Source organism: Coccomyxa subellipsoidea, assembly GCF_000258705.1.
Source record: "Coccomyxa subellipsoidea C-169, whole genome shotgun sequence".
Taxonomy (NCBI): domain Eukaryota; kingdom Viridiplantae; phylum Chlorophyta; class Trebouxiophyceae; family Coccomyxaceae; genus Coccomyxa; species Coccomyxa subellipsoidea.
In genome coordinates, this window is record NW_005178041.1 from 1,294,112 (window position 1) to 1,308,109 (window position 13,998).

The 13,998-nt window shown below is 55.2% G+C and overlaps 3 protein-coding genes across 3 annotated transcripts; 2 read left to right on the plus strand and 1 right to left on the minus strand.

The window, feature by feature from the left end:
• Window positions 1–567: 567 nt before the first annotated feature.
• Window positions 568–3,688, plus strand: COCSUDRAFT_59001 (acid protease; the record flags this gene model as incomplete). The annotated part of the gene is made up of 7 exons (XM_005650953.1): window positions 568–579; window positions 1,003–1,158; window positions 1,418–1,594; window positions 2,021–2,226; window positions 2,713–2,845; window positions 3,081–3,224; window positions 3,506–3,688. 7 exons carry the CDS (start codon window positions 568–570, stop codon window positions 3,686–3,688), a joined length of 1,011 nt encoding a protein of 336 aa, XP_005651010.1.
• Window positions 3,689–5,109: 1,421 nt separating this feature from the next.
• On the minus strand, window positions 5,110–11,225 carry COCSUDRAFT_39557 (hypothetical protein; the record flags this gene model as incomplete). The annotated part of the gene is made up of 14 exons (XM_005650954.1): window positions 5,110–5,288; window positions 5,533–5,660; window positions 6,056–6,261; window positions 6,509–6,716; window positions 6,946–7,186; window positions 7,410–7,717; window positions 7,938–8,089; window positions 8,344–8,602; window positions 8,865–9,090; window positions 9,249–9,407; window positions 9,664–9,862; window positions 10,103–10,314; window positions 10,441–10,671; window positions 10,859–11,225. The coding sequence occupies 14 exons, from the start codon at window positions 11,223–11,225 to the stop codon at window positions 5,110–5,112; spliced, it is 3,075 nt and encodes a 1,024-aa protein (XP_005651011.1).
• An 858-nt stretch (window positions 11,226–12,083) lies between these two features.
• COCSUDRAFT_12196 (hypothetical protein) lies at window positions 12,084–13,928 on the plus strand (the record flags this gene model as incomplete). The annotated part of the gene is made up of 5 exons (XM_005650955.1): window positions 12,084–12,308; window positions 12,535–12,786; window positions 12,927–12,998; window positions 13,098–13,280; window positions 13,527–13,928. Coding segments are annotated over 5 exons (1,134 nt in total), but the record flags the coding sequence as incomplete, so codon positions are not given.
• Between the last annotated feature and the right edge of the window lie 70 nt (window positions 13,929–13,998).

Genomic DNA, 13,998 nt, shown 5'->3' on the forward strand with positions numbered 1-13,998 from the left:
TTGCACCTATATGCACCTATATTGACATGAAGTCCCCGTTTAGTCAGGCACATCAGTTTAGTGCAAGTGACGAAGGGGCTCGGTGCCTATTCGGGCGCGGCAAGGCCTCGATGGCTGTGATTATGCCCTGCCTGGGTTTGTACTCGGGCCAACTCTGCAGCTTGGCACGGCACGATCTGTCTCGATTTGCGACATCCGGTCATACCTATAGAACTATTGCGCATGCGATTGAACCTAGGTGACATCGTGATGCTGTAAACGGCGTTGCGCCCTTCGTAGAAGCAGTTTGCTCGCCAGATCTGAGCAATCAAAAACAGGGCGGTACGCACACAGGGTAGACGCGATGAGGGATTCTCACAGCTCATTGGTGATGATATCTCTTTTATTAATGCTTCCCGTTTATTGCCTGGGTGGCCAGACGTTGGTCGCATTGCATCGGAAGAATGCACAACTAGATGCGGTGGCCAGCAGAGCTAGCAAGAATGTCGCGGTGAGGCTTCAGCCATGTCCTGTTCTATTCAAAATAGCGGGGCAGTTATCTTGTATTTTGCTTTAAACTAGCGCATGATGCGTCGCCTGGTCTGCAAAACCCCAGAGCCATCTGCAATGCATACGTCCGACGGTCTAGTTGTGGCACCCAGCTCGTTGCTGCATGGCCTGACAGCTGAGACCCTTTGAATATGCCCATCGCATATTATCTTTGCGATCGGGACATGTGCAAGAAGCAGTCTCGAGCCTAAGGAGAAGTTCATGTTGCTAGAAGAGTGAGCTGTCAAAAACTGGTGAGGGAAACTAGACGATTTGGTTAGCAGCCCTCAGCACTTAGTCAAATTGAGTTTGCATCGACCAGAAACTTATTGCAAGACAATGCAAAAAGAGCAGAATATTAAAGGTGTCAAACTGGGCCTCAGCAGTACTTGTCCATATAATCATCAGGTGTTGCAACCTGCCAATTCTGCGCAAGCAATCAGACCTAACATTCCCTTGTGCGTGTCTGCGCAGTACTTTGGAGTTTTTCAGCTAGGCACACCACCAAAGCAGTTCACGGGCTGCTTCGACACTGGCAGCTCTGACACTTGGGTGCCCTCGACATCCTGTGTCAACCCCTCGTGCATGACCCACAACCGCTACAGCACGACCGCTTCCAGCACATTCAATGTGCGCATGCTCCCAGACTACTCATCTTTATATCCGCCCGGCCTGAGAGCTAACTCAACCTCGCCTTGTTTCCTGCTGTTGTCTCTGGCTCGCCTAATCGTGGCCCCACTTGTCCATTTCTTGCTGACTGCCTTGCTTCTGTGAAGGTAAAGGTACTCAGAAAGCCAAGGTTCCTGCTGGATGCCTTCAATTTCCTGAATAGTAAGAGGCAAGGTGCTCTTGCTCCTGAAATTGACATGTGATGCCATGCTGCGTGCAGGCCACGACGCACCCATTCGAGATCACATATGGCACGGGCGCGGTGGCGGGCAGTGTGGCATACGAGACGCTGACACTGGGGACGGGGGACTCGGCCATTCAGGTGCCCCACCAGGGCTTCGGCATGGTCTACGACTCCAGCATGGACTTCCTCTCCGCCTCCTGCGACGGCCTCTTTGTGCGCTCCCGCCTTTATTGCTGATTTGCTCATTGTTGTATTCACCATCAGTACCATGACAACATCAGTGTCTGCATTTCAATATTCCGGAGAAGTACAGTAGTACTCATTCTCAAATCACCATGAGTGTCTGCATTTCATTGTCCCAGAGAGGTGCAGTAGTACTCATTCTCAAATCCACACCTTTTGAAAGCTAGTCTATTAGCAAGGTTCCTGCAAGGATGTCCTGCAGACTGACGAACGCTTTCTCGCAGCCTACATAAATATACATGCCATTTTCAAATTTCACCTTGCAATATTAGCACTTTGCAATGCAGCAGCAGCAATTGCCTCACCTCTATCAGGGACCTTAGGAGGCTTCAGCGTTTGTCAGGCGCCTAATACTTGAACAGGAGGTGAGCCTGGGGGTTGCATGTATGCATGCAGGGGCTGGGTTTCCCGCAGCTGTCCAACATGCGCACGCTGCCGGCATTCTTCAACATGATGACTCAGGGCCTGCTGGACGCGCCCACATTCTCCATCTACCTCAACCCCGACCCGTCCGCCGAGCCGGCCGGCGAGGTCCAGTTCGGCGGCATGAACAACGCCCGCTTCACCGGCACCGTGGCCTGGACGCCTGTCGTGGAAAAATCGTGCGCTGACCCCTTTCCCTCATTTAAGTGCCCCTGGGCTGTTCCTTCCTTTCAACCAAGTACCCCTGGCCCCTCGATGAAACATGCCCCTGGACTGTTTTCTGGTGGACCCTGCCCCCTGTCCCTGAACAGAATGCCCTTGGGCTGTTCTTTGGTGGAGAGTGCCCCTTGCCCTTCAACAAAATGCCATTGGGCTGCTTTCTGGTCCAGCATCGGACGACTGCAATCTGCCCCTTCACAGAACGCCATTGGGCTGTTCTGTGGCAAGCTTGTTGGGACAAACTCTTCTGTGCAGTTCAGTCATCCTGCAGGCTGCGAGCAGTATGTGCTGTGTTGACCGCTCTGTGCGTGCCAGATATTTGTGCTGCTGCATTGTGGGCGACCTTTGTCTTGGATCCATAAAGATTTGACTACCACCACCAGGAGCAGATATGCATTAAAGTGAGGCTCAAGTACAGGGCAAGTATGCCGGGATTTTGGGCGCAGGTATTGGACCGTGTCGCTGACGGGTGCCAAGGTGAATGGGCGGTCGGTGGTGCTGCAAGCCACGACAGCCATCATGGACAGCGGCACAACCGCCATCCTAGTCAGCGCAACGGATGCTGCAGCCATCCACGCGGTGCTTTCCCTGCCACTTGCTGCCTGGAAACTCAGGAAAAAACCATTATAAGCGCCCCTTACCCGAGTCAAGATTGCTTGAAAGCACGACTGTGAAGCACACAGGGTGCCGCTTGCAATACTGCCAGCATACCCTTCCTAGAAGCAAAAGGCGATTGCGGCCGAGAAGGTGCCAAGCTGCTGGCATGGGCCCGCCATGCAGCTGAGCTGAGCTAGTTTGTGAGCGTGGTGAGCAGGGAATCCCAGGAGTGGCCTATGACAGGCAGGGAGGGTACTACAGCATCACCGGCGGCTGCGATTCCCTGGACAGCCTGCCTGACATCGCCTTTGTGGTGGATGGGAAGACTTACTCCATGCCACCGGTGCAATGGACGCAGTCGGTGCGCGCCATCTCTTGTGCAACATGTCATAAATGGCTAATCTCACGTATTATTATATGGACCCTGAGGCACCAGCTTGAAGGTTTTATTGGGGCAACCCATCACATGATTGTCCCAAAGCAGGGATGCATTGAGACAGTCCTGGCTTGGCCTATAGGACATTTGTTCACTTTAAGTGCTGAAAGAAGAGAAACAAAGATGTTAAGCTCTGCCAGAGGGAACACATGCTCTTAGGGATACCGTGGCGCAGTATGTGTGATGCCAACAATTATGCTGTGCAGATGCAAGGTGCGAACGGCGGCGCGACAAACCAGTGTATAAGTGCGATCATTCCAGGGGGCGACGATCACTCAGTGATCTTGGGGGACAACTTCATGCGATCGTGGTACACAGTCTACACATACGACATCAAGACCAGGACTGCGTATGTGGGCTTGGCTGAGGCAGCCGCCATGAGTCAATGACAGCCCCCGGGGTCCTGCGGCCGTCAGATGAGATGCTCCTGCGAGATGATCCTTCCTGGCAGCAGCGGTGGCGGCCCGTGCGAAGTATTGAAGCTTTTTACTGTACGTTATTTGATTGCTCTGATGACAGCCAGCGTTTAGGTGTGCGAGCTGTGCAAGGTCGCTGGGTTGACTGCCACTTGACTGCACTGCAGTCTCAGCGATGTTCTCTCTCTCCGCATTTGCCTGCATCTTCCGTTTTGGATTCCTGTGAGATGCAGGAATGTATGACCGCCTCCTCTCAGGGGAGGCACGCCTGTGCTGAAACGCATGTGCACTTTCTGTAGCTCTGCAATTAGTTATGATTGTGACTCAAGATGACCTGACTGTATCAAGAGAACAGACGAGTTTTGCCCAAGAACACATATGTCTCTGTGCTGCTGGAGGTCTTTGGGATATTGCCCACTTGGCAGCAACAAATTTTGGCGGGCAAATGCATTTGGTGAACAGTGGAATAAGTCATGTGTATTAGCTGCATTGTTTACACCTTCCCCCATTGTGCCTTGCAGCAGATAGGGCAACTAGCTAGCGGCTATAGCGGTTCTCATTTCCAACAAGCCTGAAGCGTTTTATTGTGTTTTGTAAGATAACATCAATGCCGCTTGGCAACTTGGATCCATTAATCCGAAACAATATGAATTTTGGTTTTGATACCTGGGCCGAAAGGACTCTTCAAGATCATGCAAATGCAACAATGCATATACTGTTCCCAGTAGGAAAAATTCATCAGCATGTGCTCGATCTTGCGTGGCCTCACTATTACATCACCCCTAGCGGGCTTTTGAATAATAATTATAAGCCTTATTGCACTTTGCATTCCTGAAAAACAGGGAAGGAACAATATTATTGCTACATTGAATACAAATATGCGGAAGACATGCATGCATGCAACGCTAAAAGATGTGCACTATTGCCTCAGGCTCCACATATAAACAATTCAAGGAAGAAGCTCGGGGCCCTGATGAGGCTCAGCTGAGGCCTTCTACAAACAAAAGGGATCCCGCTCAAAGCCATGAAAGACACAACAGTGCCCATTGCTCCCCCTTGCCATAGATCAAACATGTACACAAGCTCCGCCTGTGCAGCATTCTCAAAAATAAAAGAAGTGCAAGGGCGCAGCCCGGCTGCTGCATAGGTTCCTACCTCTACAAGACCAAAGGACGACAAATCAAGCAGGCACCCACATCACATGCAGGCAGCAGACTTCTATCCTACTACATCGCTCAGACACCACATGTGGAGAATTATACAATACTTCATTTCCTTTCTATCAATCAGCATAATCTGCAGGAATTGCATCCTTGCCCTCTTGCAAGAGCAAGGATGATCCACTGCAAAAGACTCAAACCAGGTCCTCTGGGCGGCAGGGGATTTTGGTGCTCTCAGTGGCGCATGAGCAGGCGCGAGAGGACATAGTGGCGCAGGTCGTCCTTGACAGCGAAGACAAAATCGAGGTGGCCGAAGGACTCAAACTCCTTGTAGGTGACGTCACAGCCGGCGCTGTGCATGCAGTCGTAGTGCTTCACCACATTCTCTCGCGCGATGACTCCATCAGACCGCCCTGCACAGCACCTCTTCTTTCACAAGCGCCTCACCACACCAGGATAGCAAAAGCAAGGGTCCCTGCTGCTTGCATAGAGTGCCAGTGGTGGCATGCACACACAGAAAAACTGTGTTGAAGCCATGTGGGATTGGTCACAGGAGTCAACCGCGCATTCAGGCAGTGCAGGGGTATATGCAGGGGTGGGCCGTGAATCTAAATAATGCAGGGGTGGATCACAGGGGGTCGGGCAGGGAATACGGACCGGCCATGATGTCGACGGGGATGTCCAGGCGGCCGTAGTTGGCGGCGATGTCGGGCGGCTCGGCCGATCCGTAGTGCGCGCGGTTTGCGGCCGCGCTGCCAAAGTCGTACAGCTGGAAGCGCCCCGACCTCGCCCACTGCAGCACCACACCTCTTTCTCAGCCGGCTGCCCCAAACGAAGAATTGCCCTCCTACTGAACCCAAGACCATGAACACAATAGGAGCATAACAACACTTGATGACCTCTTCCCAAGACATGAGAGCTTCACCGGCCACAAGAGCAGGATGCCACCCAGGTCCCAGCAACGGAGCCTCTGGGGGGTGGTGATCGGGTGTTTTCAGCCGCCTCTGAAAAGGGACGAATAGCAAAAATACAAACATTGCAAAGATACTGTATAACACAAGGTCATCCAAGAGTTCCTAAGGGAGGCGGTCGTGCCTGGATGAGGTGCATGCCGGTGTGGAGGGAGATGGCGGGCATGGAGCGGGTATTGTAGTGGGGCATCTGGATGGCGCGGTCCCACTGGGAGGTGTCGCCGTTGAGCAGCAGCCGCAGCGCAGCGCGCGCCAGCTCGTGCAGCGCGGGGATCTGCTGCAGGTCCCACGTCAGCTTGAAGGTCAGGTAGCGCAGCAGCGAGGAGGGGATCAGCACCGCCGCGCCCGTGCCCGGCCGCAGCCGCGCCAGCAGCCACAGCACCCACGGCGTGGACCACAGGAACGGGTACGCCACCTGCACACGCCCAACGCAGGATATTTTTTATATTTTGTATGAATGGGCCCCCTCCAAGCCTATGCCCAAGAAAATCTTCCCGCATGTCCACCGGACCAGAACGCCCATGCAAACTCTGGAATATTTCAAGCAGACAACTGGGCAGAAGGTAGAATCCGGTACAATGTACGCCCGATGAATGCAAAGCACCATTCATCAACTCTCAGATGCTTCAGAGTCACCTGGGAAAGCAGGAACCAGGGCGCACCAGAGGGATTTTTTCGAGGAAGCCGGCGGGGGTGAGCAGGATGATGCGGTAAAGGTGGTGGGGGCGGCCCAGGCGCCGGCACATGACGGCGTAGACCAGCAGCGACGCGCCGCCCAGAGAGTGCGCCACCGCGCGCAGCCGGTACGGCTCCGGGACCCCCCCGCTGTGCTCCATCATGTGCACCCGCCTGTCGCGCCGCCGAGCCTCCCTGCACCCACAATCCCAGTCGTTGATACCCTTCACTTTCCCCCTTGTTCCCCACAGCACCAACAGGCTTGTAGCAATGCGGCCACTGTCACAATATGGCTTGCTGCCGAGGGACATGCAAAGTACGAGAAAAAGCTATTGTCAGCCTGTCTTCATCCGCTGATCGTGCCATGCTGTGCGACAGGCACCATGCTACTAAAATGGGTATCCAGTCAGCTCGTGGAAAGGACAGGAAGGGTTTTGTGTGCGCGTGCCTCTTCTGGGCGGAGGTGAGGTTGGCGGGCAGCTCGCCCTGGCGCTCGACTCCCTTGGAGGAGGACACGTCGGGGGTGAGCATGCTGTCGCCCTGCTCCAGCTGCTGCGCCATCTTGGCCTTGGCCCCGTCCATGTTCAGGTCGTGGCCCATCTCCATCACCTCGCTCAGCCGCTGCAGCCCCGCCTCCTTCTTCGCCGGCGACGCCTTTGGCCCACCTGACGCCATGCGCAGTGTGTTACATGCATGTGGCCTTCTTGAACTTGAACAACCTGAACAAATGCATGCCACCTGTTCTGCGATATATCTGGTTGTAGGTAGGCTGATTACGTACATGCTACATAGCGACAAAGCAGTGTTTCGGTGAAAGGGCCGCCCTGCAATTCTCAATCTGATCAAGATGGCTTTGTGACGATAATGTGATGCGGGCCTCATGGTCACCTTTGGTGGGCGTTGCAGGGCTTCTGCCGCTTGTGGAAGGCTGCAGGTCTTCCAGGCTCTGTTTCAGCGCCTCTGTCTCGAGCATCAGGATTTCTGCAGGGGTGCGGGCGCCCGGGGAGGAGAAGGTGGGCAGGGAGGCTGGGCTGCGCTGCACCAGGAAGCTGTCGGCCGAGTGTCTCTTGCCGTTGGGGCTGCAGGAGTTGCGACTGGGCGGCGACAGGGCCTCTGGAGGCGTAATGTAGCCTGCCGAGCTGCCGCCGCCATCGTCTGAGCCGCATGGAGGGGACGCGAATGGAGACATGACGCCCCTGCACCCCACTCTTGCTCGATGTGAGCTTCTCTGTGCAGTCTTCCAATGGGTGGCCACTGGCAGCCAATGTCCCTGTTCAAATGAATTGTTGGCTATTCGGTGGCCTTTCGCACATATGGTATTGTGGGCACCCGCAGCAGCCATAGGGACTCTTTGGCACAGGACAGTACCATAGATGGGCTGGCAGAATGTCAGGTTGTAGGGGACAGGGGTGGCACCTGGGTGATGCAAAGCCGGCGCTCTCCACGTCAGACTCTGGGGCAGGCGGCAGCGGGTGGGATGGGACAGAGGGCGGTGGATGGTGCCCGTTCTGCATTGGAGAGTGTGCTTTCAGAGGCGGCACTGCTTTTGTGGGCACCAGCAGCTTCTCCTGCACCGGCCCAACATTGCTCAAGCAGGGTGGTCCACACATGCGGTCCAAAATACAAAATCCCACAGCAACCACAATAGGGCGCCTGCACCGGCAGCGAGATACTTATGCTTACTGCAAATCGCATTGAGCAAGGAGTATCGAGATGCTTTGCCAAATGGTCAAGGGTACCACTGATTGACCTTGCAGAAAACCATAGCGGCAAACCAGACTGTTTACGTTCGTGCATGCGAAGATTTCCGGAAGCCTCGCACCTCCGGCAGGCGAGCAGACATGGCGGGGCGGGCGGCGGCGGCGCGGATGCGCTGGTCGGGGATGGTGGCGGGCGGCTGGGACGTGGCGCGCGTGGCAGATCTCCTGCGTGGGGGCGTGGCCGGGAACGCCGTGCTGTAGCGGCCGGTGGGGCCCATGGCGACGGCGCCGCGAGGGTCGTTGGGCGACAGGTACCGCTGTGCGCTGATGGAGGTTGCGTCCAGCTTGTCCAGCGCGGTGTCGCTGGCTGACGCGCGCATGCTGCACCCACCAGACACATCCATTTCGGCATACAAGACTCTGAAATGGTGGGGATCTTTTCCAACTTGCCTCTTGCCAACATTGCAGGACTGCATGTATATAGACCATTGGTGTGAACGCAGCCCTCCGCAGCAGTGACCCAAGATGCCATGCTGGTGAGAACAGCAGCGCACCAGTCTTCTACCACCAGCTCATGTGATGCAGCCAATCAAGAGACATTGTACAGTTGAAAGCAGTGGCTGCGGACACCAGATCGGCATACCCAGAGATGCTGCGGCCGAAGGGGAGGTTGGCTTTGGAGAGGGCGGCGTCGGCGGCTGCCTGGCGCTGGAAGCCGTGCGCGAGGGGCCCTGCCACGAGGCCGGCCGCGCCGCCGCGCAGCTCCGAGCACTTGACGACGTGGAGGTGGTCGATCTGCGCCGCCACGTCCTCCATGCCCAGCTCATTCACCGTGTAGTGCCAATACGTCGACCCCATGCGCGCCGAATCTGGCCGCCCCATAAGAATGCATGTCAACTTTACATTGTCAGGCATTTGCGCCAATGGTTCCGATGGTTGCTAGTTGAAAGTTTGAGCTAGTTTTAGCAAAATTTCTGCTGCAATCCGGAGGTGATGTGATGTGATGTGAAGGGAGATGGCGAGGTACCTATGTGGACGCGAGGCGGGTTGGAGCGCGAGTTGCCCAGCCACACATCAAAGCCCTGGTCGTAGGCGGCAAAAGCCTGGGAGCCCGTGACGCCGTTGGAGACCCAGCCCATGGAGGTGTCCAGGATGCCATGCATGAAGAAGACACAGTCCCGCGCATCTGAACACCACGCCAGCCTCTCAAGAGAACAGCATGCAAGACTCAAGATGCATTGTTGCTGTGGAAAGGTTCTTATGTGCAGCTGAGGCAGAACAGAGAAATCGCCGATCGCATCATAGCACAGCATAGCATGCCTGCCGCCAGTATTTCTCATGGAGAAGGTCTTGTTAGGAGTGTTATAATACATGGCATGCATTTTCGCTGCTGGAATTGCTAAAGATGGCGGGGTCATGGTGTACATGGGTCAGATGCTCACCGCGGCGGGGCATGCGCTCCATTTGGAGCACGTAGCCGTCGGAGGTGGTGACGGTGTGCTCCTCCAGGGGGTAGCCGGCCTGGCGGATGACGTCGCCCGCAGTGCTGACGCTCTGCAGGCTCTCCCAGCTGCTGAAGCTGTTGCTGCGCCGGAAGCGCGTCGGCCGCGGCCGGGACGCCATGTCCTCCCAGGACGCCGCCTGGCACAGGAGCACTGAATCCATCACAAGCTGTGAGGAATGATGGCCCTGTCATGTGGAGGCTGGTTCCAATGATGATGATGTTGGTTGTTGCGTCATGGATCGTGTCAGATTCAACCAGCCTGGTGAGCACCTAGGTGTGTCACTGGGTCCTCCATAGCATGCTCGCCACGACATCCTCTGTGCAGCATGTTCTTGAATATGCTTGGAGGTATAGCACAGATTGCAAGGGCGGCTCACCTCGGTGAAGATGCCGGGGTCCTCACTGCGGGTGCGGCGGCGGGCGGTGGGGGTGCGCGGCGTGGGTGTCCAGCTGCTGCGCGAGGGCAGCGCCAGCACGCGGCGCACCACGAGGCGCACCGCCTCAAACACCGATGTCACGCCGAGCTCGCAGCCCATGCGTATGTCCTCCAGGAAGCCGCGCCGCTTTGTCTTCTCATCCACCGCCCAGCCTGCAGTAACACGAGAAGGGGCTCTCAGGAAAATCAGATACGGAGTACTGACTGCCCAGCATCTCCACAAGGGATGAGTCCTTCATTGTTGTACATGTCGTAAGGCATGCCGGAATGGGAGCATACCGCTGGGCCTGTCGAAGAGGTCACTGGCGCTCCGCCGCAGGATGGGCGCTTTTTGACGGGACTTCCCACCGCCAAACCATCGGCCAAAGAATCCAGTGGTTGCCGCGCGGCTGTCAGGCTGATCCTCCCACTTTGGGGTCTTGGATGCAGGTCGCCACCACTTCCAGCTAGCATGCGCAGCCACTGTCCTGTCGGTTGATGCATGCTGAGCTGGAGGAGCAGCTGTTGCTCCTGTGAGCAGCACAACATGTAGAGTCACGCACATACTTCTACAGTGCAGAGTAGCCAAGGACATGAAAAACCCAAGTTGGGATGGGCCATTCTTGGACTTCCGACAGCTTTGAGCAGAAAATTACTTCAGATGCATGATTGATACAGCAGGAGAAGAGCGCAAGAAGAACAGACTCACTACTCCCACCTTGGCGGCCATCGGAAGAGCGCCTGCCCTGGTCCCGCCTGATCAAGGCGTTGAAGGTACTCTGCTTGTTCTCACCCCACCAAGACTGCCAAGCCGCAGTACGGCTGTAGTTCGTTTGCAGCGTATTGGCATATTCTTTGTCCACGAACAGCGCGACGACCGAGGCGAAGAATCCATTCAGGAAACGGGTCAAATTGCTGAATGCTTCCCTGATAACAGACTTAAGACTTTCTTCATATGTGCCCAGCACGCTTTCCAGCCACCACTCGGCCAGGGGGTGAATGAATTGCTTCTGGATGAATCTCAATACAATGAGCGTAGCCCAGACCACTCCCCCGGCGAGCTGGGCAAAACTCCTCAACACCATAACACTGTTCTGCGCGATTCTTTTGCACAAGCGAAATGACTGATACTTCCCATCTCAAAACAACGTCATAAGAACATGATTCCAAAGCGTAATGCGAGAGAGTGAATGAAGGCACACACAAAATGTGACTGCTTTGGGCAAGAGAACCGGCAAGGAAGGTTGGTGGGCAGAACGGCAGTCCAGTCAGCATGTGGCCCATCATTTGATCCAAAAATTCAAGCCACAGATCGCCTCAATCAATATATTACAGTGGTCATAAACAAAAATGCATTGGATCAGACCTGCAGGGACCAATTGCTTATCTTGTACTGGCTTGAAGAAAAGGCGGGGATCATCGAGCTTTCGATCTGTCTTGCTGTAAGCAATCTTTTGTACGTCCCTGATAGAGAAACTATTTTCCGTCGATGATGGTGGACAGTACCCTCACAGCGAATGTCAGGCGAGAGATTGCCAAGCTGCAGGTATTCAACAAAGTGCACTTTGTGCTGCAAATATTATAATTACGATTGAGCGCCTTAAGCTCATGATCCTGCGTAGGTGGATTTGAATGCACTGAACACGGAAGATCTGCGTCTGAGCGCTGAAAAGGCAAGCCTTCTTGACCCTCCCCTGCTGCTGCATCGTACCCAAGCGTGCAGACTGTTGATCGAGCTTTGTGCTGCAGCTGCAATTGACGTTGGAGAGACTGAACGATCAGCTGAGTAACACGTCCACGCCTGCTACTATGAATCCCGATGGAGGAGTCGGGGAAGAATCACAGGTCAGCCTGTCTCCACTGCCTAGAAGTGTGCCTCTGAGGGAGCAGTGCAAGCACAGTGACGGACAGTGCATTACAGAGCTGAACGTGCATGTCATGCCGCACAGAGCGTGCGTCCCAAGGTCAAGGAGATGAGCGCTGAGGTGGTGGATTCGAACCCCTACAGCCGGCTAATGGCCCTCCAGCGCATGGGCATAGTAAAGGACTACCAGCGCATCCGAGACAAGACCATCGCCATCGTGGGCATCGGCGGTGTCGGCAGTGTTGCGGCCGAGATGCTGACCCGCTGTGGCATCGGTCGTCTGCTGCTGTACGACTATGACAAGGTGCAGCCGCTTGCTGGACCCTGCAGAGACACCTTCTCTTGTCTTGTTTGTCTGTCAAGTCCTCCTGATGCTCACATTCATGGAAATTGTATGGACTCAATGGCAAGTGCATGAAAAAGGAGCATGCTTGAGGCGCCCAAATCGATGCATGCGCTTGCATGGAGGCCTTCCTGAAAGTTGAATCTTGCATTCTTGGCATGACCGTTTCTTTCTGTGTAAACTGCAGGTGGAGCTGGCAAACATGAACCGGCTGTTCTTCAGGCCTGAGCAGGCGGGCATGACCAAGACAGAGGCGGCTGCGCAGACTTTGGCTGGCATCAATCCGGATGTGGCGATTGAGAGCTACACCATGAACATTACCACGCTGCAGGGCTTTGACTCCTTCAAGGCCTCCGTCACTGACGCCCATGGGGCCACCCGAGTGGACCTTGTGCTGTCCTGCGTGGACAACTATGAGGCGCGCATGACCATCAACCAGGTGGGTGGCTGCAACAAATCTGGTCCCTCTATGCCCCTGCGTACAGCATAGATTGTTTGGGGCTTGGCAGTCCCACTGGACTTTGTCTGGGAACCTTATCTAGGGAAAATGGCTCCTGACCAGCCCTGTATGCAATGCAGGTCTGCCTTGAGCTGGAGCAAACTTGGATGGAGTCTGGCGTGTCAGAAGATGCTGTTTCAGGCCACATACAGGTATGACAGCTAGTCATGCCGTTCATAGGATGCCCTGACGTGCATGCATGCAAAGCAGATCTAGATAAGCGCTTGAGGATTCTTCATCCTGTGTGCCAGGTTGTGATCCCAGGAGAGACAGCCTGCTTTGCATGCGTGCCCCCACTGGTGGTGGCGTCTGGCATAGATGAGCGGACACTGAAGCGCGAGGGTGTGTGTGCTGCGAGCCTGCCCACCACCATGGGCATCATTGCCGGGCTGCTCGTTCAGAACACACTGAAATACCTTTTACACTTCGGCCAGGTCTGCCAACAGCCATACTCCTGCCCTCTCCTCTCAATGACGTCATATCAGGAATGTCACTTTGTTCTGTTGCCGGCTGATGCTCATCAAGAACGATTCACAAACTAATCATTGTTGTGCCCTGCTCTGTGAATTAGGGCCTATTCCCCCCAAACAAAGAGGCGGGGATACATACCCGTCCTCTGCCACCAATCAGAATACCGTATATTGCTTGCAAATGCACTATTTGGTGTGGATGTATGGCAGGTGACGAGGTATCTTGGGTACTCCTCCCTGACGGACTTCTTCCCCACGATGGACATCAAGCCCAACCCGGGCTGTGCCAACCCAGCCTGCCAGAAGTTGCAGGCGGCCTTCCAGCTGCTGTACAATTCCGAGGAGGCCGTCGCCGCGCGCTCGGCTGCGGCTGCGGCAGCTGCAGGCACAAAAGAGGAAGCCGCGACGCACGAGGACAATGACTGGGGCATCGAGGTGGTGAACGATGCAGGCCCTGCAGCAGCCTCTGCAGGGCCATGCACTGCAGGGCAACAAGACGGCCTTGCTGCAGGGCTCCAGTATTCCTTTCCGGTGCGTCTGCAATTGTGCTTCTTCGCAGCAATGCGCACAAGCATAAATTTGCTTGCTGTGAGGGCTCAATTTTCCCCCTGAAATTGCGCGTGCTGGCATGCATAATGAAGTTAGGTCAATTGTGGTTGTTATGCGTAGCTCTGCCTGCTCA